General features: G+C 49.9%; 1 protein-coding gene and 1 long non-coding RNA gene across 7 annotated transcripts in view; one reads left to right on the forward strand and one right to left on the reverse strand.

Annotated features, from left to right (window-relative positions):
* The window catches only part of DLGAP4 (DLG associated protein 4), an 81,945-nt gene that overhangs the window by 37,375 nt on the left and 16,918 nt on the right, over positions 1-27,652 (forward strand). For 5 of the 6 annotated variants that reach the window (XM_035006240.1, XM_035006241.1, XM_035006245.1 and 2 more), the window contains 3 exons: positions 12,918-13,279; positions 15,870-15,958; positions 16,517-16,929. In XM_035006240.1, coding sequence (XP_034862131.1) covers positions 12,918-13,279; positions 15,870-15,958; positions 16,517-16,929 — 864 coding nt within the window. Of the gene's footprint in view, positions 1-11,775; positions 12,252-12,917; positions 13,280-15,869; positions 15,959-16,516; positions 16,930-27,652 lie in introns of those variants that run through there. The other variant, XM_035006242.1, reaches the window with a different exon arrangement.
* Positions 1,375-27,652, reverse strand: part of LOC118011446 — a 111,773-nt gene continuing 85,495 nt past the window's right edge. The window contains exon 4 of the long non-coding RNA XR_004679468.1: positions 1,375-1,512. This is a non-coding gene — a long non-coding RNA (uncharacterized LOC118011446). The remainder of the gene's footprint in view (positions 1,513-27,652) is intronic.

The raw sequence follows: 27,652 nt of genomic DNA on the forward strand, positions 1-27,652 counted from the left end.
AGGACCCAGCGTGGGAATTCCCCGCTGTAAAATAGGTATTTGTCATCACGGATGGATTTGAGACTTCTGCCCATGTGGATTGCCTTCTCTTCGGGCTCCAGCTGGGCAATGCCCCTTGTCCAGAGTCGCCAGCATCACGACCACAGCATCATCCCGAGTTCAGTGGGGGCTGACCCCCCCCCCGCCCCGGTCCTGTCCCGTACCTTTTCTGTCAGTGCAGCCTCAGGCCGTGTCTGTGGTCAGCAGGAGTCACTAAGGCATTTTCCCACACGTGCTGCTTTCTTATGTAATGGTCTAACATGGGATCCAAACTCAAAATCTTAATATAAGCTCTGAGGACTAGGCCCTCTGCCTTCTTACGTCTCTGTCCCCAGGCCTGGCACCAAGGCAGGCGGCACTGCCAGTGGTGACCTGACCTGAACCCAAGGTTTTCCCCATTCAGTTCCATCCTGTTTGTTTCATCCCATCTCTCAGCTCCCCAGGCTTCTTGGCTCCTGATCCTGTCACCCGATATACCACCTGTCACTCTAGGCACAGTGAATGAGCCCGTTAACACCTTTTTTCTATTCTGGGATCCTCTCGGTCATTCAGAATGATGAAAGAGGCCAGCAATTCGGGTGCATGGGGCCTGGCAGTGTCTGGCTCTGGACACAGGGGCCTGTGACAGCTTATAAAAAGCCAGGCTTTTGTGACTCATCACCAGGGTTTGACGTCAGCCCTCCAGAAGTGAGGGTGGTTTTTTAAGGCTTTTTCTAAGTTGCATTTCCCAGACCGGGCTCCTGAGACCTTGGAAAGGCAGCAATGAAGCCCACATGCTAGGGCCGGTATTTGAAAAGCCAAATCTTGGATTCTCCACACCACCCCCCCAACTCCCCACCAGGCCAGACAAGGGACTGTACACATCCGCTTTTTACACGGCCTGCAGCCACAGCAGCCCGTCACTCCGGGTATCATCTACTCCGCAGCATCCCCTCCTAGTGGTTATAACTTTGACATACAACAAGAAAGTCATGATTCAGTAACTGCAGCTTGGAAGCTGGCATCTCTTTAAAGCTTGGACTCCCAGGGGTGGTGGTAATAGGTGTCCTGGGGGGTAGGGCAGGGGCCCCTGAGCAGAACTGCTGGCAAAGCGGACTCCACAGGCAGGTCTCGGAGGATAAATAAGATAGCAAGACGATGTTTGTGGCAGATTCCAACACAGAAGGGATGAGGAGGGGGGTGCCTGGCTGGCCTGGTTGGTAGAGCGTGATCTTGGATTTGTAAGTTCAAGCCCCACATTGGGTATAGAGCTTACTTAAAAATAAAATCTTAAAAAGAGAGAATGGGCGAGGAGTGAATGTTGCCTGACAGGTTGCTTACTGGATACTTTGCCGTAATGGTAGAAGTGGATTTTGAGAATAGCATGCTATTTGGGGTCCCCTGGTCGGGCTGGAGGAGGTAGGGCTGCCTCCCTGAATGCCTGGAGCTGGTGGTCTCCAGGCTGGGAACCTGAAGGCATCTTCCTTTCTCAGTCTGGGGAGAAGAGGGACACACCCACACTTAGAGCCCCAGGCAGAGGCCCCTGCTCTGCCACTTGATCCTCAGAGAGCACATGTGCCTTTCTGATCCTCAGTTTCTTCCTTTGTACTATGAGGAGGTTGAAGTTGTGTGGTGGGTCTCAGGGTACTGTGTGGGAATTCCATATGGAGAAAAAATGGGAGCCGCTCTGAGGGACCTGGAATGGGATGGGAGTCAAAAAGGCCTTCCTCAGTTCCCCCCTGGGGGCCCTCAGAACCTGGTTTGAAAATTACTGGCATTATTATCTCCTAGGACTCTGGAATTTGGAGGCTCCTCCTCCTCATTTCTAATCCCAGCACCCCTGCAACCAGCTGTGTGATCTCTCTGGGCTTTACTTTGAAGCTGTAGTGAGAGCCAAGCTGGGGGAATCCTGGGCAACTGGGGAACCCATGTCAAGGGTTCTGGTGTTTCTGGTGAGAGGGCCAGAGTGTCTGGGACCACACACCTGGAGGAGAAGGGCCTGAGGAAGGGCAGTGGGCCGCAGTGATCACAGACGGGGATGGGGGGGCCACCTTTTCCTTCCACGTGCTAGGGTTCTGGTCCAGGGGGCACCAGGCCTCTGCCCCCATGGCCAGCAGAGCCAGAGGCTGCCACCTTCTAACTTACTCAGGAAATCGTCAGACCCTGCTTGAGGGCCCCAGGAGCGGAAGCCCGTCTAGGTCCTGCCTGGGGAACTGGCCTGGCCGAGATCTCAGCCAGGCGCTGCTGGGTGGCACCAGACTCCAGCCGTGGGCATCATGGTGCAGCAGTAGCTACAAGCTCTGGCTCTGGGATCAAAAAGGCTGAGCTCAGATCTGGGCTTTTCCACTGTGCGACCTTGGGTTGCACGGACCTGCCTGCCACCTAATGTGGCACAGGGGTCTGTGACTGCTGGAGCAGTGGTCCTCACTGGCTGTGCGACCTAGGGTTGCTCACTTCTCTCTGAGCTTCATTTTCTTCCTCTTTGAAGCGGGAATGGTCAGCCTGGTAAAGAGGTGGTGAGCTGAAACCCTTAAAGTGCTTCATGCTAGGCCAGCTCAGGGCCACCCTCAGCCGGGGGAGGGGCCCTGGAGCTTGTGAAGTCTCCCGACCCACTGCTTCCCGTCCTGGAGACCCAGCTGAGCTGCACTCTGGGTCCATCTGGAGGGCATTGTGTAACCCTTCCTCTGCCCCTCTGGCCTGAACGTGTCAGGACAGAACCCTCACACACCCTTGCCCCAGCTGGGGCGCAAACTGTGCTTCTGAGGAGCACAGCAGCTGTCCCCGGGGCAGGGGGCAACCAGGTGGGGTCCTCTCAAGCAGCTGCTCCAGGCCCATGAAGGGGGTTGGCCATCTGCACTCCGGACCCTGTCCTCTCCCCCCACCTGTGCCCTGGTGCCAAGAACCTGAAGCCGGACCTGGCCTGCCGACCAGAAGGGGCTTTCTCTGCTTTCACCCAGCCAGACCTGAGGCACCATCAGAAGTACCTCCTGGCTGCTTAATTTCAAGGTTCCCAAGGGTGTCCTGCCTTTCCAAGGGGGAGGGTCTTGCAAACAGAGCAGGGGGAGAGGGAGCCGGGGAAGAGGGGCTAGAGCTCCAGAAAAAGCAAAGAGGTCTGAGGACCGCTGCTCCAGCAGTCACAGATCTATGTGCACATTAGGTGGCAGGCAGGTCCCTGCACAGTGTTTTTTAAAACTTTGACTGAACTCATTCCATTTAAAAATATAAGGGTTTTATTATTTTTTTTTTTTTAAGTCCAGATTTCTTTCTTCTGTCATCCGGTTCCCACATGGCAGCTGTGGACCCAGAGGGGTTAGATAAGCAGTCTCCTATAGACATTTGAACTTGTGACCCCCATTCAAGGTCAGTCTGCTTAGTTTGCAGCTGGGGAAACTAAGGCCCAGAAAGGATCAGGTCCTGTGCAAGGGACACTGGCCCACCACGTCCAGTGTTGAGTTTAGAACCTGGCACCTTGGTCTCATAGAACAGAGCTTTTCTACGCTGCCACTCAAAATGAAAAGCCTGCTCCCTCATCTATAAAACATCAGTGATAATTATCTCCCCTCCCAGGCCTGTGTCTGGAATGAAGTAGCACCTGGGCAGGACTCATTCAGTAATGATTCTTTTAAATCTGAACTTGTGATACGCCTGGCCTGGAAAATGTTGCTGGAAGCACTGCTTGCTTTCCCTCTCTGCCAACTTCTAGGAATGGTTATTTCCAAACAATTTCTGATACCCATTCCTTAGGATTTATTGAGCTCTCATTCCCACAGCCTCATTACCCAACTTCAAACAGCGTTGCTCAAGGCTTTACATCCCACCAGACTGTGTCCCTATAGTGCGCCTGTATGTGTGCGTGTATGTGTGTGTGTTTTGGGACTGACCTAAAAGGAGCTCAAAGCCCTGGCCCTGGGCAATGGATTCCAACTCAGACTCAGGAGTAGATCATTTTGCTTCCTTGAGCCTCAGTTTGCCCAACTGTCAAATAGGGAGTTGTTCATTTATTCAGTATTTACAGAACCCAACCATGTATTGGCCTGGTGCTGTAAATTATACAAGATATTGAGGGTCTCCACCCTCGGGAACCTGTATTAGATACTCAGGATCCCTTTCTGGTAGGAGAGCGACAGAAGACAAGTAAACCAGTAAGTTGCTTAATGCATGAATGAAACAGGGTGGTCAGAGAGGTCCTTTTGAGGACCTGACTCCTGAGCAGAGACAGATCAGGATAGGAAGGAGTAGACATGCAAAGATGAGGGTGGGGATCATTTCACAGGTTCAGCGGCCCTGAGGTGGGCACATGCTCAGAATGTTTGAGAACAGCAAAGAGGCTAGTGCGGCTGGAACAGAATGAGCAAGGAGAAGGTATAGGAACCGAGGCTGGAGATGGGGGGATGGGGAGGCCAGTTCTTATTGTAGGCCAAAGTGAGCAGTGTGCCTTTTATTCTTCATGGAGTGGGGAGCCTTTGAAGGCTTTAGAAAGGGAAGGAAGTAGTCCATTTTGTACTTTAAAAAGATTCCTCAGGCTGCTGTTGGGAGAGTGGTTGTGGGTGGGTTGGGCCACTGACAAAGCAGAAAGGAGAGGGGACAGAAAGTGGCAACCTAGACCAGGCTGGTGGGGATAGAAGCCAGTCTCTATAAAATGTGCTTTTGGGGGGGAGGGGCAGATGGAGGTGGATGGGAAGGGGGGGCATTCCCAGGCTTCTGGAGTGTGTAACTGAGTGCATGAGGTTCCCGCTCTCTGAGAGCAAGGCCATTGTGGGGGAGAAAGGGATTCAGATTCATTCTGGACACTCTCAGCTTGAGATGGCCTTGGCACTTTACGTGGAGCTGCCTGGTGCACTGGGCTATTGAGACAGGAGGTGATCTGCCCTCCGGCTGCTGTCAGGTCTGGTGCTATAAAACCCTGACTGCAGGCCAGTTGGGACGGACTTTATGAGGGATACTGCAGGTAGGAAGAAGATGCCTCTGTTCCTGACAGCCCCAGGAAGCCAAGGACACAGGCCTCAGGCCTCCTTGCCTTGGTCCCTGTCTTCCCTTCACTGGCAACATTACCTCAGTCCTACTTGGCCAAGCCGTGCCCTGCCCACAACGGTCTTCTCATGCCTTGGGGGCTGTCCTGTCCTGCTCCTTTGCTCACAGAGGATCCCTTCACGTGAAAGCCCCACGTTTCCTTGCCAGTGGGTGACTGGGGTCCCCAGGAGGTGATCACTCTCTCCTTGATCCAGAAACCATGGTAACAGTAGTTGCAGGGGCCCCACCCATGATTATAAAGCTTCCTATCTGTCATCTCTTTGGCTCCTACTCAGGGCATATTGGGTAGCACACCCCATTTCTGGGTGAAATCATTGATGTGCCCAAGGGTGCTGCCTCCACATGACCCTCACCCACTTAGTGCAGTGGGTGGGGGGCACAGGGTAGTAGCCTTCCGGCAGCCCAGGTTTAAGCCCCAGCCCCAACACTGCCTCTCTGGGAGGTGAGCTAGGTAGGGCATTGTTCCGCCCCTCTGAGCCTCATCTGTAAACTGGAGCAGTGGCAGACCTACCTCGCATGCACCCATTTTGAGGATTCAGTTGGCTGGAGTGCAATCCATCCTCCTCATTTGCAGTAGTTACGTTCATGAAGTCTGACAAATGCTGAATTAGTGAATGCGTTCTGAACCATGGCTCCTGGGGGAAATCGAGACCCTGCAAGACTTTGGTCACATTTCCACCAGCCAATCAATACATAACCTTGTTTTCTGCGTCTTTCTGTTTAAAAATAATATACTAATGGTTTATTAACACTGAATTGGCCAATAGCACTATGACTCATGCCCGCACAAGGCTTGTTGGATACCTATTTTCTCCACAGGCACATCACGGCCTTCTTCAGCGCTATGGAGAAATCACCAACAGAAAGAATAAAAATGTGAAAAACATATCCCTAAATAGACCAGGAAAAGCACACTGGTTTATAGTAGGAGAGCTGAAACAAGAAGGCAGGGTGTCCCCTTGTTCAAGCTTAGCTAGGAAAGCGTGCACTGGGTGGGTGGCTCCGCTTCCCTGTGCGCGTCTGGCAGTGACCACAAAAACGCCGTGGGTGTCGGTTTCGGGGTTACAAACAAATGTTATCAAGTAGGTGAATTCGGATAGGGTCCCGAGCCATGGGGACTGACTGTGTATGAAGCCCCTGCTCAGGCCTGGCCCAGCCAGTGCTCGGTAAGGGCCTCTGTTGGCATCGGAGCGCATCCTGGTTCCGAGACAGGACTCCAAGTGTGGGGCCGGGGCTCCCTGAGCTTTGTTGCTTTGTCTTCCCGTGTGCCACGTTTGTGACCTCTTGGCTCCTGTGCACGTTGGGGTCCGAGGCAGGTGTCGATTCTGGAGGCCCTGAAGGCCCCTGCTGAAGGGTTTGTTCCAAGTCCACTGGGTGGGTTGTGGCACCATGGAAAGGTTTCAGACTAAGCCGTGATGTGGTTGCATTTCTCAAGTGGCCGACCAAGGTGGAGGAGGGACTGGAAAGGCAGGATAGGAGGTTGGGGGCCAGAGAGGAGCAGTCTGGGTGTTCTAGGGGAGGCTGGCTCTAGATCAAGGGGACAAGGAATGGATGGGAGGGGCAGTTAGGAAGCACCTGGTCCTGGGGAGTGGTGGAGGATTCCCAGGAGGATGTTGGGGTAAGAGATGCTGCCAGGTGCTCTCGCTGGAGTTTGGAATTAAAGTTTGAAGTTGCTAGCTCTGAAGGCACAGCGAGGGAGGTAGCTTCCAGACTGACACGGTGGGACAGTGGGGTCACGGCTGTCAGCAGGAATGTGGCTGTGAGAGGGCAGTCTGTCCCTGATCCTGACCTCGCTGCTCGGAATTGCTTCCCAACTTCCCGTTTTGGGGGAAGAAACAGAGGGACGAAGGGAGGCCTTTGAGACTGGTATGTGGAAGCCTTGAGCTGTTTTTCCCACAGCACCCAAATGGGCTGCCCCGTTGAGCTGTGTCATTTGACAGGTTGCTCACTGGTGAGAGAGGGCAGGGATCCCATAGGCCCTGAGCCCTTCCTCTGACAAGCCCTTTCCTCAGCCTGGCAGGGCCAGCAAAAGGAGTTAAGGCAGCTCTGGCTCAGAGGCCAGCGCTGTCTGTCCTCAGGGGGCTGACGTGGGCCCCACGGCCTCTTGTCAAGCCCGCTGCCGTGGCTCCCACACTGTCTGGGGCCCCCTGCACCCGCTGCTCTTCAGGAGTCTAGGCCTCTTCTTCAGCATCCCTGCCAAGCTTGGGCCCCCGGTTGCCAGCAGCAGGAGGGCCATGCTGGGCCTCCAAGGCATTTGCAGGGGGCTACTTGCCTGCGGTGGCTTCGTCTGTATCTCTGGGGAGACAGAGTCACAGCCATTCTGCTGAGTGTCTAAAGCTCTGTTGGGTCATCTTGTTACACGTTGACTTAAAAAAAAAATGCAGAAATAAGTTCATTCTGACCTGATAGAGTTTGCTGGATAAGATCTTGAAGCAGAAGGCAGAAATGAGACAAAGGGAGCTTCTACTTAGAAGAAGCAAGGACTTGTGTGCTGTGGGGCAGGGAGGCTGGGCTGGATGTCTGGGGCCGGGGGCAGACTGCACGGAGGAGGCCTCGCACAACCGGCTCCTGTCTGAGCCTGGGCTTGACGGACTGGCTGGGCCGAGATGGGGGCAGGGAAGCATGCAGCTCCTGGGGGGGGGGGGGGGGGCGCGCCTCCGTGTGCGCACTGCTGTGGGTCAGCTGGAGGTACGTTCAGTCTCTAGCTTCCTGGGCAAATCTGAACGTCTTCCAGAGTGAATGGACAAAAAAGTTGGACCCACGTGCTATGTTATTATAAATTGTGGCCCATAGAATGTCTCCCCTGGGCAGGGAGGGCCACAGTCCCATCCTGGAGGATGCGGCGCCGGCCAGGTCCAACATCTTGGGTCTCTGGGACACTTGCCCCCCTCTAAAGTTTAACTGGCAAATGACGATTTTGCTGGATCCTGGGCTGGGTCCTGGGCTGGTGACACACATGGGACACACACTCAGTCGGGCACAGCCACAGCCCCGAGTGCTCCAGCTGATCCACAGAGAAAGGAGAGGGGCAGACTGCCTGGGCCAGCAAGAGCTTGGGGTGGAGGGACTGGCTGAAGGACCCGCAAAGGGATTCTGGTAGGCCAAGTGCATGTGCAAAGGCTTGGGTGCATGCAGAGTGTGGTGTGTTTGGAAAAACGTACATTTGGTTCTCTGAAGCTGGAAGGGCCATGCTAAGGGGGTGGAAGAACAGGAGATGAAGCTGCAGAGATGGGTGGTCAGTCGGGACCAGGCTTTAGAAAGGGCTTCCAATAGGGGGAGGAGACAAGAAGCTTACATACTCCAGTGTTGGGAGCCTTCGCTAAAGCTACATGATCTTGACTTGGGGCAACTAACCGTTTTTTATGGGAGGGATGAGGTTCATTTTCTCATTCAACAAATATTATTGAGAGCTTTCTCTAAAGCTTGAGGTAGTACCCTGGGCCTGGGATATGACCTGCTGTGCCAAGACAGACAGAGTTCCCCCAACGGCCCCAAGCCTATAACCATCAACAAGTAAATGCCTAAATGAGCAGATGACAAATGCGACAGGGGCTCTGATGGAGATGCTGGCTGATCTGAGAGTAGAGGGCAGTCAGAGGAGACCTCTCTGAAGAAGGGACACTGGAAGCATGAGGAGTGGGGACTTTCCAGGTAGAAGGAGCAGCATGTGTAATAGCCCCACGCTGGGAAGAAGGGCAGTGGGGGCAAGGAACACAGAATGGCCGGAGTGTCCAGTCCTGGGCCTGTTTTTCATCCTCCTGCCCTGGGGAAAGACAGTGCTCAGAGCTGAGGGATGCCTGCTGCCCGGGGAGGCCCCAAGGCCCTGAAATCCTCCCTCTTAGTCACACCACTTACCTGGCTGTGACTTGTGCCCCAGGAGACCTAGCAAATCCTAGATAAGTTCACCTTTCCTCTTATCACATCTGGCCATGTGGCCTGGCCCCTTGCTAGTTCACTTTCCCTCTGAGTGTGTGTCAGCAGGACTCTGGACCTGGACAACCCTGAGCGAGAGGCTGGAGGGTTAGTCTTCTGTCTGGGCACCCCACTGTCTCCTGACAGGGATGCCTCTTCCACATAGGTCACTGCACACACTAACTCCTTCAGGCCAGTGACAGCACCACCCCACAGATGGGGACAAGGACCGTGATGGGTCCCAGCCTCAGCCAGGCTTAGAACCCAGTTCTTGCTCTGCTGGGCGCTGTTGGCCATTGGCTTCAACAAGCTGCTCTTAATGTCTAGCTCTTGCAGGAAAACTTCCCCAGGGTTGGTCAGAGAACGAGCCCAGCCTCTCTGACCAGTGACCCAGAGGTAGCTCACCACCCCCCACCCCCACTCCAGGTCTAGCTCACTCTGTACCAGAAACTAATAGGAGCCATGGCAGCCCTGGGCCTGAAGCCTTACTCTCTGTGATGTAGCCTCTGTAATCCCTTCCTGTGGCCACCAAATTAGTGTAAGACAGAGCTGGGATCTGAACTCAGGCTTGTTTGGTTCTCTGCTGCCTTCTGGCTTCTGGCTCCTTACCATCAAAGGAATGACTCTCATGGTAGAATTTCAGGCAGTGGAGAGAAGGGATTTAGAGCAGGAATCTCTCCTATCCTTGAATGAGAACGAATGGGAAAATGCTTTGAGTTTGTCAAGGGCCGTGTGAATATGGTGTGCTACCACCTGGGTTAGAACTCCTCCCCACCCTCTGAACAGATGGGGGTACTGGAAAGTCCAGAGTGGGCCAGAGACTTCCATGAGTGATTGCCAGGGCCTAGAAGCCAGGCCTCTGCCTTTAGTCTAGGCCCTCCCTCCTCCAGCAGTCCGATCTCAGCTTGGGCACGCCCCTGCAGACGGGCTCCAGAATCTAGCAGGATACTGCGGGGCACAGTGATCAGTGCAGCCCCGTCCTAGCAGGGAGGGGCCTAAAGCTGGGGTAGCAGAGTGAGAGAGGCTGCACAGCTGAACAGATGCTGGTTGCCACTTACTGTTAGCAGCTCTGGGTAAGTTATCTGACCTTTCTGGGGCGCCTGGGTGGCTCAGTTGGTTAAGCAACTGCCTTCGGCTCAGGTCGTGATCCTGGAGTCCCGGGATCGAGTCCCACATCGGGCTCCCTGCTCGGCAGGGGGTCTGCTTCTCCCTCTGACCCTACCCCTTCTCATGCTCTTTCTCTCTCTCAAATAAATAAATAAAATCTTAAAAAAAAAAAAAAAAAAAAGTTATCTGACCTTTCTGAACCTCCCATGCCCCATCTGTAAAGTGGGCACAATCCTGTCCCCGCCTCACAGGGTCACTATGAGGTTTAAATTACAAAGCCATAAAGCTGCTGAGTACAGCTCAGTGAATGACCCAGCTTGGGGCTGAGCCTGTGCTTCATGGCCTCAAGCTGAACACAGGAGCCCCTCCTCCCCAAGCGGGCCCGTCCCTTCTCCCACCGGGCAGTGCATGGAAGGGTCCTGCTCCTGTTGACCACAGCCCAGCCTCCTGCCTGCCCTGCCCGTCGTCTTCTGCCCGTGGGCCGCCCTTCTCAGGCTGGGGAGGCAGAGACTGGGGGTGTGTCTGGACAGATCCCTCCCTCAAGGCCTCAGCAGGACTGGGAAATTCTGAGCAGAGTGGGAACTGAGCGCTCCTGGCTCTGAGCTCCCAGAGCCCTTTGTCACCTCCAGACTCAGGCTTGAGGCCCGGCTCCCAGGCTCTTCCACTGTGGCTTCTGTTACCGTTCAAGCACTCCTTTCACGACTGATTCTCTGCTGATGAGGCTCCTAGCTTTCCTGGAGTCTGTACAGGGCCTGGCCTAACACATTTGTCGGATGAATCGACTGATGGAAGGGCTTTTTAAATTAAATTTTTTATTTTTAGGTAATTGCAATTTACATAGTTGTAAGAAATAACACAGAGGATCCGATCTACTCTTTTCCCAGTTTCCCTCAATGGTATAATCTTGCAACACTAATATAATGTCATAACCAGAATATTGATGTAGATACTAGCCAGCCGGTCTCACTCAGACTCCACCATTTTCCCTTTACTCGCTTCGTGTCCAGTGCTGTGCGGGTTCATGTGTCCACCGCCTGTCCCCACTTCTTAGCACACGGAGGATCTTTGCCACCCTTTTATAGCCACACCCATGTCCCTCCCAGCCTCCGCATCACCCTCTCCCCGTCGTCTCCCCACCAACCAATAATCTGCTTCCCATCTCTATAATCAGGCCGTTTGAAGAATGCTTTATAAATAGAGCTGTATAGTATGTACCTTTTTGAGATTGCTTTTTTCCACTTGGCATAATTCACTTGCGATTTATCCAAGTTGTTGCCTATATCAGTAGCTGGTTCCTTTTTATTGCTCAGTAGTATTCCAGTCTGGATGTGCCAGTTTGTTAAACCAGTCACTGAAGTATCTAGGTGGTTTCTAGTTTTTGGCTGGGACAAATAAAGCTACCATGAACACTCATGTAGGAGTTCTTTTGTGAACATGTTGCCATTTTCTGTGGGATAAGTAAATGCCCAAAAGTGCAATTGCTGGATTGTATGATAACTGCATATTTAGCTTTAAAGGAAACTGCCAAGGGGCACCTGGCTGGCTCAGTCAGTAGAGCGGAGGACTCTTGATCTCCGGGTTGTGAGTTTGAGCCCCTAAGTAATAGAGATTACTTAAAAATAAAATCTCCAAAAGAAAGAAACTGCCAAACCATTTTCCAGGGTGGCGGTACCATCTTGCATTCCCAGCAGCAATGTATGAGTGATTCCGTTTCCCCACATCCTCACCAGCACTTAGTGTTGTCACCGTTTTGTAATTTAGCCATTCTGACAGGGCTGGGTAGTGATTCTCACAGTGGCGGACGGATTCTGCTGTGCCTTGCTGGTGGCCCCTGCAGCCCCGGGCCTGGTTTTGTGGGTTTCCTTTGGGCCATCAGCATCACCCTGATCAGTAGCCCCTTGAAGGCAGAGCTTAAAGTCACTCAGGTAGAGGTTTGTTTTAATCCTCATGGGGGAAAGGGCGTTTGGAATTAAGATGCTGAGAAAAGCTGTCGGGTCTGACCCAGGCCCTCACAGCAAGTGGCGACTGCTGTTTGAACAGCACCTTCTGTTTCAGACAAAAAGCTGGGCATTTAATAAGCCAGCTGTGGACCTTCAGCATTCTGTGCCCCTGCTGTGGGCCAGCCCCAGGCCAGATGTGTAATTACATCTGGAATTCAGAGATGACCCCAGCTCCCACCCATGGTAGGTCCTGGTTCCCTGAATCATGGTGGAGAATGGGGAATTGGACCAGGTATGGTGGAGTGTTAAGGGAGGCAGACTGGTGTATGGGGTTTCCACATAACCCCATATGTATGGGGGGTGGAACAGCAAGATGGGGGTAGGTTTAGCTGGACCCTGAAGGAGGTGCTCATCTTTGACCAGACAGAGAGGGGGCATCCAAGCAGAGGGAAGGTAGAGGAGGAAAAGTCCGGGGGAGCAGTAGGTCTCTCAGTGAGCTTTAGGAAGCAAGGTTAACATTGCTTAGTATTCTTGCCCTCTACTCTGCTGTCACTGTCTCCCCTCGCACTGGGTCAGGCTGTCTTGTGGCACCATGAACTTTATCATCTAACCCATGTCCCAGCTGGAAAATACCTTTGTATGGGACTATGAGGTGGAGGATGTCTTTGGTCCATGGTGGCATCCCCAGCTAGACTTGGCCTTGACCTAGTAGGAGGGGAGGCAGGGCCTGTGTCTGTCTGTCTTGGTCATTGCTGTCAGACCCCCCCCCACTCTCCTGCTCCAGAAATCCTCCTTGAGGGAACAGCGGAGGCCAGAGCTAGGGCTGGTCAGGTGGGTTCTCGAACCTGAAAGGGGTTCGAGAGGGTTGGGACCTTACCTTCTCCCTATCCTCCTCTCCCCTGTCTGCAGGTTCATCATGCCTAGTGGCATATAAGAAGACCCCACCACCGGTCCCTCCACGTACCACGTCAAAGCCCTTCATCTCTGTCACGGTCCAGAGCAGTACTGAGTCTGCCCAGGACACCTACCTGGACAGCCAGGACCACAAGAGTGAGGTGACAAGCCAGTCGGGCCTGAGCAACTCGTCGGACAGCCTGGACAGCAGTACCCGACCGCCCAGTGTGACACGGGGCGGAATTACCCCAGCCCCTGAGGCTCCTGAGCCACCCCCAAAACATGCAGCTCTGAAGAGTGAACAAGGGACGCTGACCAGCTCTGAATCCCACCCTGAGGCCATCCCCAAAAGGAAACTGTCATCTATAGGAATACAAGTAGGGGTCCCTTTCACACTCTTGTGTCCTCAGCCCACTCTGCACCTGCCTGTGTGTAATTACATCTGGTGGAGGCCCACTAGGGCTCTGGGGCAAAGTGGTTTGTCTGTATTTGGGGGGGGTTGGCTCTAAGTGGCCAAACCAAATTACACGCATAGCCACGCCTTCCTTGCATTTGCCCACTCCTGTGGTGGTCTGCAGCTGTGGGCATGTGCCCCTGCTCCTCTGATGGGCTGTCCCAGTGAATGTAGTTACACTCAGCCAGCCATCTCCTGTCCACTGTTCACCTGTCCACCGTCTGTCTGTCCACTCCACCCTTTGCCCTGCCAGCCGACTTGTGGGAGGTGGGACTGGCCTAACAGTTCTCTAATCCAAGGTCAGCTCGGGCGCGGAGGCCACAGCCCCGCTTGGCGGCGGGAGCAGCGTGGAGCCTAGACGCCGATGGGCCTGGGCCCGGGACCCAGAGGCCTTGAGCCATGGGGGTTACTTGAGGGGAACTTTACCCAGAGCCCCCTCGGGCCTTGGGGACAGGTAGGTGGCTCGAGGCACCAGGCCCATGTCAAATTGAGAAGTGTGATGCTTGTCCCGATGCCTCCCTCCACGGGAAAGGATCCAGGCAGATATTTCCCCGGGACTGAGTGGCCAAAGCCAGCAGACCCTCCTGGAAGCCAAACTCACTATGCACCCATGGCCGCAGCACGCAGCGGGACAGGGCACACCAGCGTCCCCTCCCCTGCGTCACCGCGCCTCCTGCATGCACCGGACAGCAGTAATCTGTTCTCTGGCAGCCAAGCTGGGGCAGCTGGAGCCCTGCCTTGCAGAGTCAAGAGTTGCTTTGACTCCAGAGTGAGAGAACTCTCCGTGCTCTGGCTGGACGTCAGACTAAAGTGGACCACACTCAGGGCAGGAGGAAGGGAGGGCGGCTACGGTGAGCCTTGAGCTTGGGGAAGGTGGAGCCCTCAGGGAGGTCAAGCTGGTGTGTGTTGTGGCTTAGGGCTGCAAGGGCTCCCCATTTCCCCAGCCGCCCCTGAGCAACCGGATGTGGCTGAGTGGACGGCAGAGTGCTAGAATGCCCAAGGAACTTGAGACACGAGGGAGAACCCCTGGCTCTGACCAGAGAAGGCTCACTAGCCAATGTCTTGCACTGGCCCGAATTCTTTTCCCCCCAAGAGGCAACTTGGGGCTTGAGTTTCCCCACAAATACAGAAACAGAGTTGTCTGGGGGACTAATGATTTCTGGGCTCCTTCGTAAGGAGTCCAGCCCCCGCCCTGTGAAGCTCCTCCAAGAGGGATTCTTAGGGACATGAGAATAGCCTAGTCTCTTGGCCTTGACCACTGAGGGCCATTGTTTGGGCAGACCCACCCTCTCCTTGGCCAAACCAGAGGCTCCTGTCTTTTCAGAAGGTCTGAGCTAGGCTCACCGTTGGTTCCTTTCATCCAGAAATTCACGTGGGGATGAGGATCCTAGCTCTTAGGACCATCTGGGCTTTCCCCTTTCTGGGATTCACCCCCTCTCCTGTGCCGAGCTCTCGTCACAGCTCTTTGAGATCCGTGATGCTGCACTTCCCAAGTGGACTTTTGCTGCAGGAGAAATGCAGCTGCGTCCCCATGGCGAGGAGCCTGGCGCCCGGCCCCTGCTCCAGAAAGCCTTGCAGCCCCCCTTCCACATCTGTGAAGACAAGGGACTGGGAGTCCCCAATTTCCAGGGATGCCCTGACAACCCGCATCCCACCCGTTGGTACCTCAAGCCCTAGGTCAGGTGTGGGTTCTCCTCATTCATGAGCAGTGATGGAAGGGCTGGCCTGGCTGCTCCATGGCCACACATCTTAGTCCCAGAGAAGAACGGAGGACTCAGGGCATGATTGCTGCCGGGTTTCCTTCCACTTCACAGGAGCGTAGGAAAAGTGCTAGCTTTTGCACTTGGCCCTGGCCCTGGTCCTTCCTACTGCTCCCCAGGCCCACCCACGGCTGAAGGTCACCTCAGCCATCCAGGCCCAGGGACAGCATCCCAGAGTGTCCTGGGGCCTCACTGTATCACCTGCGGGCAGTTTCCAAATCCAGAACCGCTGTCCAAGGTTTGGCCCTGAGACAGGCGCCTCCAGCCTGCCCTTCAGCGGCAGGGTTGGGGGAGCGATCCTTGCCTCGAGACAGCCCCCAGCTTCGACTACACCAGATAACGGCTGTGGCTTTGTGTGTGTGTGTGTGTTTTCTTTCTCTCTCGTCGTCCTTCTTTTTTTTTTTCTTCTCTCTGATGCGTGTAAAGGAGAGGACTAGAAGGAACGGTTCCCACCTCTCGGAGGACAACGGACCCAAAGCAATCGATGTGATGGCACCCTCCTCAGAGTAGGGAAAGCCAGTCATCTCCACCCCATCCCCCCTTCCCGCCCACCTGCCCGCCCGCCTCCGCGCGAATGAGCAGTGCCCGGCTTCACTGGGTCTGGCCTCGGGCCCATGTGCAGTGTCCGCATGCCTCGTGTCTGTCTGTCCTTCTGCGTCGTCCCACTAATGTGAATTTCAGCAGCAAGTGTGGTGTTTGTTTTTTATTTTTGTCTTTGTCTCCGTGCTGTTGCTGTCGTTGTCCTTCAATAAGGTTGACTGCATTCAGCCAGTGCCAAAAGAGGAGCCCAGTCCCGCTACCAAATTCCAGTCCATCGGGGTTCAGGTAGAGGACGACTGGCGGTAAGTCACACACAGGTGGTGGCTGCTTCTCCCCCTCCTCTCCCTCCCTCTGCTCTCACCTCTCCTGCGCCTTCTCCTCCTGCTCTCCCTAACCCACTTCTCCTTGCTGGATTTCTAATAACCAAGCTGGGTTTGGGGTTCGGGCAGTGGCCCAGGCATGGGAGGCTGGGCAGGCAGGCGGGCGGGCCAGTGAGCGCTTGCTCTACGAGATTAATCAGCCCTCCGGGGGCCGAGGCCAGCAGAGACATGGCCCAGCACCCCGATGTTGGTGGGCTTCCTGGCCCCACTGCAGTAAACAGGCAACCTTATGACCTTGTCCGTGTGTGTGTGTGTGCGCGCGTGCGCGTGTGGGCGCGGACGGGCGGGGCAAGGGCTGAGCAGAGAATGAGACGGGGGGCTGTGGGACCCGCTTCAGGCGCATGGTGAGCAGACGATGCATCCGTTTCTCTGTCTCCCGTGTGTCCGGGTTGGGGTGGCCTCTGGTCCCTGGCCCTCCTGGTGACTCTCACCTTTTCCTGTCCCTGCCCCACTTCACCCCCCACCCTTCCACCCCCCCAGAAGCAGCGCCCCCTCTCACAGCATGTCCTCCCGACGGGACACCGACTCAGATACCCAGGATGCCAATGACTCAAGCTGTAAGTCATCTGAGAGGAGCCTCCCGGACTGTACCCCACACCCCAACTCCATCAGCATCGATGCCGGCCCTCGGCAGGCCCCCAAGATTGCCCAGATCAAGCGCAACCTCTCCTATGGAGACAACAGCGACCCTGCCCTAGAGGCATCGTCGCTGCCCCCGCCTGACCCCTGGCTCGAGACCTCCTCCAGCTCCCCAGCAGAGCCAGTGCAGCCAGGGGCCTGCCGCCGGGACGGCTTCTGGTTCCTGAAGCTCCTGCAGGCAGAAACGGAGCGGCTGGAGGGCTGGTGCTGCCAGATGGACAAGGAGACCAAAGAGAACAACCTCTCTGAAGAAGGTGAGTGCCGCAGGGACGGCCCCTGGGCTGGAGAGAAGGGGGCCCGGCTTGTGCCTCAGGTTCCCTGCTGGAGTCGGCTGTGAGCTCCCCTCCTGTTTCCCGTCTTTCTGCCATCTCTCTACCTAACCTAACCTAACCTTTCTTCGGGAAGGATTTATGGCAGCAGCTGCTGGGGGCACAGGCTGTGGGCTCAGCCACACCCGGGCTGGGATGCCGCTCTTCCCTTCCTCGTGAAGTGACCATAGTCACGTGCCTCCCAGCCTCAGTTTGTTCTGTGTAACGGAGAGGTAGATACTTCTGCCCCCCAACTGTGTGAGCGTTTGTGAGGATGGGAGGTGGCCACGCATGGGAGGGCCCGAAGAAGTGGCGGACACAGAGATAGCTGGTACCATACTTAGGCCTTCAACAGCTCCTTATTGAGCACCTACCATATGCCAAGCCCCAGGGATCTAACCTCGGGCCTCAGCAGGGTGTGAGGAACTGTGAACGGATGACACAGAAGCCAGCTACTCCTCCACTTCTGTTTCTATCTGTATCGTGCCTGTTTCGAAAAATTCCCCCAAGAAATGAGTCCCAGAAAGAGCTAAAATTATGCAGGGAGCCTAGATTCACAGGTGGTTGATAACCTCCAGGCCATGGCCCCAGGGGCCACAGCTCGTCCTCAGTGAAGGCCCTCACCAAAGAACGTGCAGGAAGGACAGGTCTCCAGAGTATCCAGAAGGGATGGAGCCAGCATCCCACTGACCCCAGATGGCATGGGGCCTAGGAGAGCCCCCTTGGATGGGTCCGTATCCATGGACCTCTAGGCCAGTGTCCCGGCTTTGATGTCACCCTGCTGCTGTGCAGAGAACAGTCTTAAGAACTTTCCACAGTAAGAGTATTTAACAAGTCAGAGTGGAGGCAAGGCCCAGAGAAGGCACTGAAAGCCTTCCAACAGGAACCAGGTAGCCCGCCACCCGGCCCCCGCCTTCCCTGCTTGCAGCTCTCGGCAGCTGTGCGTTCTGGTATTTTATTTCCTCTCAAATTCATCATCTTCATGTACTGATTTCCTGCTCTAAGAGATGAGCAGTTGGCTTGGTCATGTCTGCCTCCTGGGCGCCACCCTCCGTGTGGGACATCACCGTTTGGGGTTAAACACCACCAGTAGTTCTGGGCCCCGTGAGCATGGAAATACTGTTCACTGCAGAGCCTAATACTGTATGATGATTTCATTTCCTTTTCCACATTTTATTTTTCCTAAAATGAACGATTGCCTCATCTTTTTTATACTCTTCATTTTCTAAGCTCTTGTTACTTTCTCACACGTTCCACCAGATCTGCCAGCCTGCATCTGTGTTATTTCCCAGATATGCACACGTATCAGATAACCTCATGATTTCATATTTTTCCCGGTGCCCTCTCGTTCTCTCTTCTCATCTGGCCAGGTTACTCTCTGGGCCTACTGCCTAGCTGCTGTCCAGAGACTTCCCATTCCATCACCTGGGACTGCCCTTGGCCGCTGTCCCATGGTGGACACCCTGCTTTCCAGACCAATGGCCTTCTGCTTTCTTGGCTATCGTCCCTCACTTTGCTGCCACACACCTTCAATTCGAGATAAATTTTTGGAAACTGCATATCTTTATTCAGACCTCACAGGGTTGGGCTGGGTGTAAAGTTGAAAATAAGAAATGATATATGTAAATGTATATGTTTATAGGTATATATATTATATATAACACCTATAACCTATATATATACACACACCTATAAAGTTGAAAATCATTTTCCCTCAGAATCTTTAAGGCTATATTGCGTTTAGCTTCCTTTACTTGTACTGAAAAGTTTGATGCATTCCACCTCTCAGGCCTTTGTGTTTTTTTATTGATGGAAGCTGTTAGGCTCCTCACTTGACCTCTCTTGTAAATTCCGCAGCGCCGGGCCGAGTGGGGCTTCGTTCATGTGCCAGCAGCGGATAGGCCCTTTCTATGGAGATGCAGGTCTTTTGTTTCTGACAAATAGCCTTGCATTAACTTTTTTTTTTTTAAAGATTTTATTTATTTATTTGAGAGAGAGTACAAGTGAGAGCACAAGCCGGGGAAGGGGGGCAGAAGAGGAAGGAGAAGCAGACTCCTCGCTGAGCAGGGAGCCCGACATGGGGCTTGATCTCAAGACCCTGAGATCATGACCTGAGCTAAAGGCAGATGCTTAACCGACTGAGCCACTCAGGTGCCCTGCCTTGCATTTACTTTTAAAAATAATTTCCTCACTTGCATTTGTTCTGTTTTCTCTTTCCGAAATTCCCATCACTCAGATGTGGGACCTGTCGGCTGGAGCCTCAGCCTCTGATCTTTTCTTCCTTATATCTATCTTTCAGTTGTCTGTCTTTCTGGAAGCCTTTCTTTTTCTTTTCTTTTTTTCACGCTGTAACAGCTTTATTGATCTGATTCACATGCCATGAAATTCACCCATTTAAAGTGTGTTTTAAAGTGTGTACCGTTCAGTGGCAGTTAGCACACTCACAGTGTTCAACCATCACTACTGATTTCATCACTCCAAAGAGAAACCCTGTAACTATTAGTAGTCACTCCTCATTCCCTCCTCCTCCTCAGCTCTTAGCAACCATGAATTCTGTCTCGGGGATTTGCTATTCTGGATACTTAGACACATGGTGGTCGTTTGTGTGTGGCTTCCTTCATTTTGCGTAATGTTCCCAAGGTTCATCCAAGTTGTAGCATCTATGAGCACTTCCTTCCTTATTGCTGAATACGCCTCCACTGTATGGGTATACTTCATTTTATCCATTCATCTGTTGAGGGACATTGGATTGTTTCCACTTTGGGGCTAGTATCCATAACATTGCTGTTGAACACCCGTGTGTGTGTGTGTGTGTGTGTGCGCGCGTGTGCGCGGACGTATGTTCACTTCTTTTGGATACATGCCTAGGAGTAAAACTGCTGGATCATATGGTAACAATGTGTTTAACGCTCTGAGGAAAGTGCCAAACTATTGTCCACAGTGGCTGCACCATCTAACATTCCCACCAGTGGAATATGAGGATTCTCATTCCTCCACATCCTCATCAACGCTTGCAATTATTGGTCTTTTTGAATCTAGCCATCCTAGTGGACATGAAGTAGTATCTCCTTGTGGTTTTAATTTGCATCTCCAAGATAGCTAATAATGTCGAGCATTTTTGCATATACCTGTTGGCTATTTTTACATTTTTGTTGGAGAAATCTGTGGAGATTGGGAGGTTTTTACTTTATCTCTGTCCATCAAATGTTTACTATGGCCATCCATATAAGAGGTTGTGCTTCCTCTGTTCCTTTTTCATGACGTTTTTTTTAAACATGGACGAAGCCAGTTTTTGTTTTTGTTTTTTTTTTTAAGATTTTATTTATTTATTTGACAGGGAGAGAGCACGAGCAGGGGGAGCGGCAGGCAGAGGGACAGGGAGAAGCAGGCTCCCCGCTGAGCAGGAAGCCCGATGAGGGACTCAATCCCAGGGTCATGACCTGAGTGGAAGGCAGACGCTCAACAATCTGAGCCACCTAGGCGCCCCTTGTCCATTTGTTAACTGGGTTGTCTTTTTGTTTGAGTTGCAAGAGTTCTTTATATGTTTTGAATAATGGACCCTTATTAAATATGTGATTTGCAAATATTTTCTCCATTCTGTAAGTTGCCCTTTCATTTTCTTGATAGTATCATTTGATACACGGTAGTTTTTATTTTTATTTTTTTTAAAGATTTTATTTATTCATTTGAGAGAAGAAAGAGAGCACGAGCAGGGGAGGGGCAGAGGGAGAAGGAGAAACAGCCTCCCCGCTGAGCAGGGAGGCTGATGCAATGCAACGCTCAATCTCAGGACCCTGAGATCATGACCTGAGCCCAAGGCAGACACTTAACTGACTGAGCCACCCACACGGTAGTTTTTAATTCTGCTGTAGTCCTATCTGTTTTCTTTCACTGCTGTGCTTTTAGTTATTTTTAAAGTTATGAACATGTATTAATTTAATAAAAATTAAAGTTAGGGGGGCGCCTGGGTGGCTCAGTTGGTTAAGCGTCTGCCTTTGCCTCAGCTCATGATCCCAGGGTCCTGGGATCAAGCCCCGCATTGGGCTCCTTGCTCAGCGGGGAGTCTGCTTCTCCCTCTCCCTTTGCCTGCCAGTCCCCCTGCTGGTACTCTCTCTGTCAAATAAATGAATAAAATCTTTTAAAAAAAATAAAAATTAGGATAAAAACATCAAGGCACTGAGAAACTAACTGGGCAGGGCTTGTTGAAAGGTAGGCTTTTGTGGATACTGCAAAAAATTGGCTTTAAATCACATATAGTAGAAATTATATCACAATAACAAAGGAAACCAATTTTATTAATAGTCATCAAAATCTATACTTTTTTGTTAAGACATTAACACAATCTAGCAGTGAGTCTAATTACTATAATTTCCATGTAGTGATGAGAGTAAACATTATTTCAAGATATCTGTGACAGCTGTAATGTGATATGAAATTATCTGTGATTTCTATTGGTGCCAAAGTGACAGGTACTGCTAACATTAAAGTGGTTTATTGTCCATCTAAGTTTAAGGACATCCTGCTGGAGGGTGACAAACTGGCCCTTAGGGGAAGACCTTTAAATGTCAGTACTCTTTCTTGGCAATCCTACAAAATCTTCTTCAGAGAAGAATCTTGTTTCTCTCAGGGTCAATATTTTCTCTGATACTATCGCTTGTGTTTTAAAATTAATGATTTTGGGGATGCCCGGGTGGCTCAATTGGTTAAGCGACTGCCTTCGGCTCAGGTCATGATCCTGGGGTCAAGTCCCGCATCATGCTCCTTGCTCAGCGGGGAGTCTGCTTCTCCCTCTCCCTCTGCCTGCCGCTCTCCCTGCTTGTGCTCGCTCTCCCTCTCTGACGAATAAATAAATCTTTAAAAAAAAATTAATGATTTTTGTGAGGCACCTGGCTGGTTCAGTCAGTAGAGCATGCAACTCTTGATCTTGGGATTTTGAGTTTGAGCCCCACATTGGGTGTAGAGATTGCTTAAAAATAAAACCTTAAAAAAAATTGGGGCACCTGGGTGGCTCAGTCAGTTAAGCGACCAACTCTTGATTTCAGCTCAGGTCAGGATCTCAGGGTTGTGAGATTGAGCCCTGCATCAGGCTCTGTGCTCAGCAAAAGTCTGCTTGTACCTCTCCTTCCCCCTCTGCCCCTCCCCTTGCGTGGACACGCGCACACTCTCTCTCAAAAAAAAAAAAATCTTAAAAAATAAATTAAAAAATAAAATTAATGACTTTTTAATCATTAACTTTTAAATTTGATAGGTTCATATCAATCTTTTGCACCCTTGATTCTTTTTTTTTTTTTAATTTTTTATTGTGGCAAAATGTAACATCATCTTAACTGGTTTCTTTTTTTTTTTTAAAGACTTATCTGTTTACTTAGAGAGGGGATGCAGGGGAAGGGGCAGAGGGAGAGAGAATCTCAGGCGGACTCACCACCGAGCACAGAGTCCGACGCAGGGCTCCATCTCACAACCCCAAGATCAAGAGTCTGATACTTAACCAACTGAGCCACCCAGGCGCCCTGTATCTTAACTGTTTTTAAATGTCCAGTTCAGTGGTATTAAATACACTCATATTGTTGTACAACTGTCACCACCATCCATCCCCATAAACTTTTTATCTTGTAAAACTGAAACTCTACCCATTAACCAATAACCTCTCATTCTCCCTTCCTCCCCAGCCCCGGGCACCCATTATTATACTTTGTCTTTATGTTGCAGCTACTCCAAGTACCTCATAGAAGGTACTTCACACAGTATTTACCTTTTTGTGATTGGTTTAGCATGAACGTCCTCAAAGCTCTTCCATGTCACGGCATATCTCAGAACACCATTCCTTTTTATGCCTGAACAACACTCCATTGTATGTGTACACCACATTTGCTTATCCTTTCATCTGTCAATAGACATGTGGATTGCTTCCAGGTTTCAGCTGCTGTGAGTAATGCTGCTGTGAACGTGGGTGTACAAATACCTCTTCAAGTCCTTGTCTTTTGTTCTTTTTGGATATATATCCAGAAGTGGAACTGCAGGATCATATGGGAATTCTATCTTTAGTTTTTTGAGGAACTACCACAGTGTTTTTCACAGTCACTGTATCATTTTACACTCCCACCAGCAGTGCTCAAGGGTTCCAGTTTCTCCATGTTCTTGCCAACACTTGTTGTTTCCCATTTTTTTTCAGAGTAGCCATCCTAATGGGTGTGAGGTGGTATCTTATTATAGTTTTGACTCACATTTCCCTAAGGATTAGTGATTCTGAGCATGTCCTCATGTGCTTGTGGGCTGTTCATATGTGTTCTTTCAAGAAATGTCTATGGAGGTCCTTTGCCCATTTTTAAGTCAGGTTATTTGCTTTTTTGTTATTGAGTTTTAAGAGATCTATATATATATATTTTTAAAGATTTTATTTATTTGACAGAGAGAGACACAGCGAGAGAGGGAACACAAGCAGGGGGAGTGGGAGAGGGAGAAGCAGGCTTCCCGCTGAGCAGGGAGCCCGACGCGGGGCTCAATCCCAGGACCCTGGGATCATGACCTGAGCCGAAGGCAGACACTTAACGGCTGAGCCATCCAGGCGCCCCAAGAGATCTATATATATTCTAAATATTAATTCCTTGCCCAGATATATGACTTGCAATATTTTCTCCCATTTTGTGGGTTATCTTTTTACTCTGTAGATGACTTTTGTAATGCACAAAATTTTAAATTTTCATGAAGTCCAGTTTGTTTTTTCTTTTGTTACCTATGCTTTTCATATCGCAGCCAAAAAATCATTACAAATACAATGTCTTGGGGTGCCTGGGTGGCTCAGTTGTTAAGCATCTGCCTTCAGCTCAGGTCATGATCCCAGGGTCCTGAGATCAAGCCCCGCACCGGGCCCCCCACTCCCCCTACTTGTGTTCCCTCTCTCGCTGTGTCTCTCTGTCAAATAAATAAATAAAATCTTTAAATAAAAAAAAAAATCCAATGTCCTGAAGCTTTTCTGTTTTTTCTTCTGAGAGTTTTACTGTTGTAAAAAGGTCTTACTTTTAGGTCCTTGATCCATTTTGAGTTAATTTTTGTAGATGGCATTAGGTGGGTCTAAGTTTTGCATGTGGATGTCCAGTTTTCCCAGCCCCATCTGTTGAAAGGACCATCCTTTCCCCATTTGTCTTGGTACCCTTGCCAAAAATCATTTGACCGTATATGCAAGGGTTTATTTCAGGGCTATTTTATTCCATTGATCTATATGTCTGTCTTTATGCCAACACCACAGTGTTTTGATTTCTGTGGCTTTGTAGCAGGTTTTGAAATCACGATGTAGGAGTCCTCCCATTTAGTTGTTTTTCAAGATTGTTTTGCATATTTGGGGTCCCCTGGGATTGCATATGACTTTTAGGATGGGTTTTTCTATTTCTGCAAAAACACACTGTTGGGATTTTTGAAAGGGACTGTATTCAATCTGTAGATGGCTTTGGGTAGTATTGATATTTTAACAATATTAAGTCTTGATGAACAGGGGGATGTACTTCTGTTTATTGTGTCTTTAATTTCTTTCAGCAGTGCTTTGTAGTTTCCATTGTACAAGCCTTTCTCCTCCTTGGTTAATTCTTAAATATTTTACACTATTTGATGCTATTGTAAATGGAATTGTTTTATAATTTCCTTTTCAGCTTATTCATCATTAGCATATAAAAATGCAACTCATTTTTGTTAGCTTTGTATCCTGCTGCTCTGCTGAATTCACGTAATAGTTCTGCTGTGTGTGTGCATGCATGTGTAATCTTTGGAGTTTTCTACATAGAATATCATATCTGCAAACAGATCGTTTTACTTCTTCCTTTCCAACTTGGATGTCTTTTCTTTTTCTTGCCTAACTGCTCTGGCTAGACCTTCTAGTACTGTTGAACAGACGTGGTAATAGTAGGCATCCTTGCCGTATCTCTGGTCTTAGAGGAAACACTTTCAGACTTTCATCATTGAGTATGATGCTCACTGCGGGTTTTTCACAGATGGCTTCTAATATGTTGAGGCAATTTCCTTCTATTCCTAGTTTGTTAAGTGTTTTTCTCATGAAAGGGTGTTGGATTTTGTCAAGTGCTTTTTCTGTATGAATTGAGATGATCGGGTGGTTGTTTTCCTTCATTCTGTTGATGTGGCATAGTAGTACACTGATAGATTTTCATGTTGAATCATCCTTCCATTCCAGGAATAAATCCCACTTGGTCATGATCTGTAACCCTTTTAATGTGCCAGTGAGTTGTATTTGCTAGTATTTTCTTGAGGATTTTTGTGTTGACATTCATAGGGATATTGGTCTGTAGCTTTCTCTTCTTGTAGTGTCTTCATCTGGCTTTGGTTTCAGGGTAATGGAGCCTCAGAGAATGAGGTAGGAAGTGTTTCCTCCTCTTCAATTTTTTGAAAAGTTTGAAGATTAGTGATTAGTTCTTTAAAACTTTGGTAAAATTCACCAATGAAGCCATCAGGTCTAGGACTTTTCTTTATTGGGAGATTTTGAGTACTGATTCAGTCTCCTTACTAGATAAAGGTCTATTCCGATTTTCTATTTTTTCATGATTTAGTCTGGCAGGTTTTGTGTTTCTAGGAATTTGGCCGTTTCATCCCAGTTACCCAGTGTATTGGTGTGTAACTGTTCTAGTATCCTTACAATCTTTTCATTCCTGTAGAATTGGTAGTAAATGCCTCCACTTCCATTTTTGATTTTTGTATTTGTTATCTTAGTCCATCTAGCTAAAAGGTTTGCCAGTTCTGCTGATCTTTTTGTTTCATTAATTTTTCTCTATTGTTTTTCTAGTCTCTATCTGTGCTCTAATCCTTCTTGTTTCCTTCTTTCTGCTGGCTTTGGGTTTATTTTGTTCTTCTTTTCTGGTTCCTTAAGTTGTAAAGTTAGATTGTTGATTTGAGATGTTTCATAAGTTTTTCATGTATTTATAGCCATAAATTTCCCCCTTAGCCACTTTTGTTGTGTTTCATAAGTTTGGGTATGTTTTATTTTCATTCATCTCTCAGTATTTTCTGATTTCCTCTCTATTTCTTCTTTGACCCATTGGTTGTTTAAAGGTAAATTGTTCTCTCTCTCTCTCCCTCTCTTAAAAAAAGGGGGGGTGGTGGTGCCTGGGTGGCTTAGTCAGTTAAGCATCCAACTCTTGATTTTGGCTCAGGTCATGATCTAAGGGTCGTGACATCAAGCCCTGCATCAGGCTCTGAACTGGGCATGGAGCCTGCTGCTTAAGACTTTCTCTCTCCCTCTCCCCCCTCCCCCTCTCCCTCCACCCTCTAAAAATAAATAAGTAAATAAGTGTATTGTTTAATTTACACAGTTTTTTGAGTTTTCCGGTTTTCCTTTTGTTAAATTGATTTCTAACTTCATCCTGCTGTGTTCAGAGGAGATATATATGACTTATATCTTTTTAAAAATCTGTTAAGACTTAATTTGTGGGGGCACCCGCCTGGCAGTCAGTGTAGCATGCGACTCTTGATCTTGGAGTTCTGAGTTCAGGCCCCATATTGGGCCTAGAGCTTACTTTTAAAAAAACTTGGGGGAGAAAAAAGAATTTGTGCCACAACCAACCATATGGTCTATCGTAGAAAACGTCCCATGTATACTTGAGAAGAATGTGTATTCTGTTGGGTAGGGTGTTCTGTATAAGTCTGTTAAATCTAGTTGGTTTATTGTGTTGTTTAAATGCTCTATTTCCTTATCTTCTGTCTTGTTCTGTTATTGTCAGTGGGACATTAAAGTCTCCAACTGTTACCATAGAACTGTCAATTTCTCCCTTCACTTCTGTCCGTCTTTGCTTTCATGTATTTTGGTGGTCATTAGATGTATACATGTCTATAATTGTTACATCTTCTTGGGGTGCCTGAGTGGCTCAGTCAGTTGTGTCTGCCTTCGGCTCAGGTCATGATCTCAGGGTCCTGGGATCGAGCTCCGCTTCGGGCTCCCTGCTCAGTAGGGAGTATGCTTCTCCCTCTCCCTCTGCCCCTCTACCCCCACTCGTGTTCTCTCTCTCTGTCTCAAATAAATAAAATCTTTAAAAAAAATTGTTACATTTTCTTGCTTTACTGAATGCACCTTTGAGTCTTAATACCTGTGTTCCAATGGCATAGAGATTTTTCCATGGTTTCAAAATTTGGGATTTTTTTTTTCATTTTTTCATATTTAGGTATTCATCTGCAGTTCATATCTCTGCATTCTACAGTCTCATTTTGTTTTTTTTTTATATGGAAAGCCAGTTGTCACAACACCAGTTACTGAAGTCCTTACTTTCCTCACTGATGAGTGATACTGGTCGGTCATAACCGCTGCCAAACTTTACGTGCACAGGGCTGTGCTTCTGGGCTCCATTCTGTTCTGCTGTTCTGCTTCTGCGTTAATACAGCTGTTAACTGCCATAGCTTTTTAACATTCCTTGGTACCTAGCAGGGTGAATTCCTCTTTCTTACTGTGTTCAGAAATAAAAAGTTCACATACTTCTTCATTCGTCCAATACTAATTCTGGAATTCGTATAGCAAATTCCTTGGAAAAATTTTGCTGCAGCATTGCCTGGAAATAGGATTTATAGATTAATTTGGGAAAATTTGATACCTGTAAAATAGTCTTCTTAGCTATGAACAAAGCTTCTGTCTCCGTTTATCCAGCTATCCCTTTTATATCCTTCAAGTTTGATGAATTGC

This window comes from Mirounga leonina, unplaced genomic scaffold (genome assembly GCF_011800145.1).
Source record: "Mirounga leonina isolate KUSES-001 unplaced genomic scaffold, KU_Mleo_1.0 Mir_150, whole genome shotgun sequence".
Lineage (NCBI taxonomy): Eukaryota > Metazoa > Chordata > Mammalia > Carnivora > Phocidae > Mirounga > Mirounga leonina.